General features: G+C 50.9%; 2 protein-coding genes across 6 annotated transcripts in view; one reads left to right on the forward strand and one right to left on the reverse strand.

The window, feature by feature from the left end:
* Positions 1 to 209: 209 nt before the first annotated feature.
* On the reverse strand, positions 210 to 1,002 carry LOC119297044 (DEAD-box ATP-dependent RNA helicase 21-like). Its single transcript, XM_037574999.1, has one exon. The coding sequence runs from the start codon at positions 1,000 to 1,002 to the stop codon at positions 283 to 285; it is 720 nt and encodes a 239-aa protein (XP_037430896.1). The 3' UTR covers positions 210 to 282.
* Positions 1,003 to 2,985: 1,983 nt separating this feature from the next.
* The window catches only part of LOC119299573, a 6,383-nt gene continuing 4,875 nt past the window's right edge, over positions 2,986 to 4,493 (forward strand). For 2 of the 5 annotated variants that reach the window (XR_005146224.1, XR_005146226.1), the window contains exons 1-2: positions 3,000 to 3,425; positions 3,499 to 4,279. Coding sequence is in view for 1 of the 5 variants with exons in the window: in XM_037576765.1 (XP_037432662.1) it covers positions 3,187 to 3,425; positions 3,499 to 3,582; positions 4,215 to 4,279 (388 nt within the window). In the remaining 4 variants the exon portion in view is untranslated. Of the gene's footprint in view, positions 3,426 to 3,498; positions 4,280 to 4,389; positions 4,408 to 4,493 lie in introns of all 5 variants that reach the window. The other 3 variants (XM_037576765.1, XR_005146225.1, XR_005146227.1) reach the window with 3 other exon arrangements.

Genomic DNA, 4,493 nt, shown 5'->3' on the forward strand with positions numbered 1-4,493 from the left:
CCACCAGAGCCCAGCGACCCCCGAGCCGAAGACCAGGCCGCAGCACGACGACGCCCACGGGAAACGCGGCGCCAGCCATCCGCCTCCACTACGGGCCCGACGATCCGACCCCGCCCGCCAGGAGCGAATTTTTGCCGACGGCCCGACGCCGAAGCCACGGGGAGGCCGCCCGCAGGCACCGGACGAGGAGGGGAAGTGGGCGCCTCAGAGTCCGACCCAGAGCCATCAGAATCCAGCACCCAAAACCTGTTGGCTCGGGGGGAGCGCGGAGGACGGAGCGAGTTATGTAGTCGTGTAAATCCTCCTCTCATCAAGTACCTCGTCCTCATTCTCGGGTTTCAGGTTACTCGAAGGCATCGCGTCAAGGACAGCAGCGACCTGTGGCTCAAAACCCATGTCGATCATCCTATCAGCCTCGTCAAGCACAACATAGTTGCACTGGTTGAGCACAGCATACCTGCTCTCCAAGCAATCAAGAAGCCGACCAGGTGTTGCAATTACAATCTCACAGCCCTGCTTGAGCTTTAAAGCCTGCCCCTCAATCTGCTGACCACCAACAACTGACACGACCCTAATGCCTAGATGATTGGCAAATTTGACAGCCTCCTCCTCAATCTGTTGAGCAAGCTCGCGAGTAGGTGCCAGGACAACAGCATAAGGGCCATTTTCATCCTTTATGGGCGGCAGGTGTGCAATATAAGACATCATGGGAAGCACAAAAGCTGCAGTCTTGCCGGAACCTGTCTCAGCTATGCCAATGACATCACGCTGGCTTAAACCAAGTGGAATGGCAGCCATCTGGATTGGTGATGGTTTCCGGTATCCAGCCCTTTCAACAGCAAGAAGCAGCTCAGAGCCAAGCTTGCTCTCGCTCCAGCTCCGCATCGGCCGAGGCACGCGAGACCCCTTGTAAGAGATACTGAAGTCTTCGCGGAAAATGCGCCAATCCCGCTCGGTCATCTCCGCGAGCGACTTCTCAGACCAGTGCCTGTCAACACGCATGTCAAAGGTGTCATACGAATCAGCTGCAGCAGCATTTTTCTTGTCCACCAAATCATCGTCCTCCACGCGATCCTCGGCACCTGTTCTGTGCCGCAGCTCTGCACGGATCTTCTTCTCGAGCTGGGCTGCCGCCTTCTTCTGCTCGCGGCGGTCCATACCAGCAACGAATCCCCGGCCGAAGAGGGGCCGGGCCTCGTGCGGCGACTGGTAGAGCGTGTTCATGTCGCGGCTTGTGTCCTCCGTGTTCTCCCAGTCGAACGAGCGGAACTTCTCCGACGGCTTGATGACCTGCTTCTTGGGCTTCTTACACCCCAGGTACTGCTCCTTGATCGCCTCCAGCTCCTTCTCGCGCTCCCGCTCCGCCATCCTCTCCAGCCGATCTTTCTCCCTGTTCCGGTCCCCGCGCTCCCCGTCTCGGTCCTGCTCCCGCTCCCTGTGGCGGTCGCGGCCGGGGCCTCGCTCCCTGATCCCCTCCCTACCCCTCTCCCGGCAGGAAGAGTCATATCGGTCGCGGTGGAGGTCGTGGCGGCGGCCTCTGTCCCGATCCCGATCGGAAGAGTCGCGATAGGCAGAGTCACACAGAGAAGGTTGGAGCTGGACGAGGGAGTAGGCGGCGGCCGAAAAGGGGTCTGAGGGAGGGAGTAGAACAGATCTGCTGCAGAGTGTCGCCGGTCGGCGACGGCGGGCGCCTGGCGGCGCTCCCGCTCCGCCTTGGTGACGAAGACGGGCTTCGCAGTCTCCAACCAGCTAGCAGAGCGCTTCATGGCTGTGGATTCAGCAGGGCCTGGCGACAGCCTTTATTATGTGCGGATCGGTCGGTTCCGTCACCGACTATACTCGGTTTGGGCCGTGTTAGGTCTGGAAACGGGCTAGACCCAAATAGCTGCTTTTTTTCGGAAAAAATTTCGTCATCAACCAAAGGTAAATATTTTCTGATACAGGAAAAAGCATAGAAAACATAATTTACAAATTTCCATGCTCTCATTTATAAAAATGCCATGCTATACTTTATAAAATTGCCTTCCTCTAATTCATAATTTTGCCATGATATATTCAATAAGTGCCATGGTATCTACAAAAATTAAATTGTCGTGCTCTAATTTATAAAAAACAGGAATTGTCCAATGGCAACTATGACAGGAAAAATATATCTAGATCGTGGCAAAAATTATAAACATTAGGGTGATTCGCAAGGCGGACTAAGACAAAAACTAGTTTCTCTACAAACCATGGCAAAAAAATGTAGTGTGGCAAATTCTGCGTTGCAAGAAAATATTGTGCTTGTGAGAAGTTGAAAAATTGCCATGGCAATAAATCTGAGAGTATACCGAAACATAACTTATTGTGGTATGTTCTATACATTTGCCATGGTTTGATCTTTTTTTGAAATGCTGTCATGAAAGAGAAACATAAAAAATGTAAATTTGCCATGTGTCTGATACAAACATGATCCTAGAAGCTACCATGTTTTGGTAACCAAAAATTCTAAAAACTTCACATGTGAACATTGCAAAAATGTGTAACTTTGCTATGAATATATAAATTTGCCATGTGACATGCGGAAAAAATCATAGCATTTTCATGTGGACATTATGCACATTTATAATTTTGCAATGTTTTAAAAAAAGGTTTGTAAATCTGCTATGACAATCGAGAAATAAGAGATCCAGTCACTCCCGGGCGTCCTCAGTGATTTGGATTCCTGACCGTTGGATCTGGCTGCTTGATGCGATCTGGGCCATTGGATCAAGCCGCTGGAGAGTCTCGTCCGTCGGATCGGAGAGGGGCGACTGTAGCAATGAACAGTTTCACCCCGCTGTAAAGATCTCGTGCCACCGCGCGTAATTCCTGTCCCCTGCCGAGGGCATTTTCGTAATTTCACTATGGGGGTATAAAAGCCTAGTGCCCATAGGTTTTATCCCCAATCATCTTCCTCCCTCTTCCTGTTCACGGAGGAGCCGCCCCCGCCCCGCCCCTTCCCCTTCCATAGCTCGCGCTCTTCCTCTCTTCCCCGCCCCCTCACTCCGCCGGCCGCGTTGCTTTGGGTCGCGCGCCGCCGCGCCCCCTTCCCTAACCCTAGCTCCATCACCTGCCCGACCCGCCGCAGCCTGCGCCACCTCCTACATCGAGCCCCGCTGTCCGCGTCCCCGCGGCATCGCCATCTTCATCCGCGTGCACTTGGCGATGGCGCCACCCACTGCCGGCCCTTGGACCGTGCTGCTCGAGCGCGGCGCCGGCTCTCGATCCGTCTGGAGACGGAGATGGAGACGTCGCAGCGGAGCAGAAGCAGACGCTCGATGCGGCGCTCCCCCGTCCCTCTTCCTCCTGCACCAGCTGCATGCGCTCGATTCGATGCTCTCCCGTCGCTCCTCCTCCTCCATCGCCGGGAGGGGCGTGGCCCTCTACTTGCGCCGCTGCTCCAGGTTCTCTCTCTCTCTCTCTCTCTCTCTCTCTCTCTCTCTCTCTCTCTCTCTGACTATTGCGATGGAACTGCAGGAGACGAATGAGTTGGGCTCGGACGTTGCTGGCCGCCTGTTTGGTCTGCAAGAGGATGCTCCCCTCTCCCTCTGTAATTAACAGGCAATGTACCATCTTTCTCTCTCAGATATGATGCATCCATCATTTGGGTAATGATTTTTTCCATGAGCTTACTGCTTCTATGTCCTAATCAGATATTAGATTACCGTATGGCCCTTAGTTGCCCCTAAAACCTCAACTACTGATGTTGCTGAGGTTACAGCCATAACCCTCTTGCTTTGGACAGAACTTATAATTTCTTTTGCATAAGTGTGCCAAGTGCTGAACTGATTCACGTGGCTGGTTGTTATTGGGCATTTGTGTGGTTTAAATATTTCAGTATCAGTGCAAGATCATCTATCTATTTGAGTATTTATCTTGGTACATGAACATATTCATATCAATATAGCACATGAATACTTGACATGGCTATCTATTTTAGTCTTGCATTGATATTTTAAGAATGGAAGTGGCCTGAAAGCCACTTGACTGAATTGCCATCTCTTGCAAAGTGGCAGTGCCATGATAATTAGATGCCTGCAGGGGATCTTCTTTTCATTGAAACATTTACCTATGATATTGAGCATAGTTCTTTTTTCTTGAATTTCGCTGCCATGTATGTGTTACTTGGAAATTTAGCCATCGAGCATGTGCTTGGGCATGGTTTAACATTGCAGAATAATTGTTTGATGTAGTTGGGGTTCTCTTTTTTGTGCGAAGTGCAGACTGAGATGGTTTCTTGTGCAAAGTGCTGCTACCGGTAATTTCTACTTCTTGTTCTTTTCAGTCAGTAGTTACTTATTTAGTGACATTATCAAAATCAACTTCAGTTTTGTTATTTGATTGCCTCCGGTTTTTTCTTGCATGTAGGTCAACAATCCAATTTTGGTATTTGATTTCCACCATTCTATTCTTACAGGCCAGTAATATGAATTTGTTATTTGATTGATTTGTGGTGGCTGGCAATTATTTTT

The sequence above is a fragment of the Triticum dicoccoides genome, chromosome 5A (genome assembly GCF_002162155.2).
Source record: "Triticum dicoccoides isolate Atlit2015 ecotype Zavitan chromosome 5A, WEW_v2.0, whole genome shotgun sequence".
In the NCBI taxonomy this organism is placed as follows: domain Eukaryota; kingdom Viridiplantae; phylum Streptophyta; class Magnoliopsida; order Poales; family Poaceae; genus Triticum; species Triticum dicoccoides.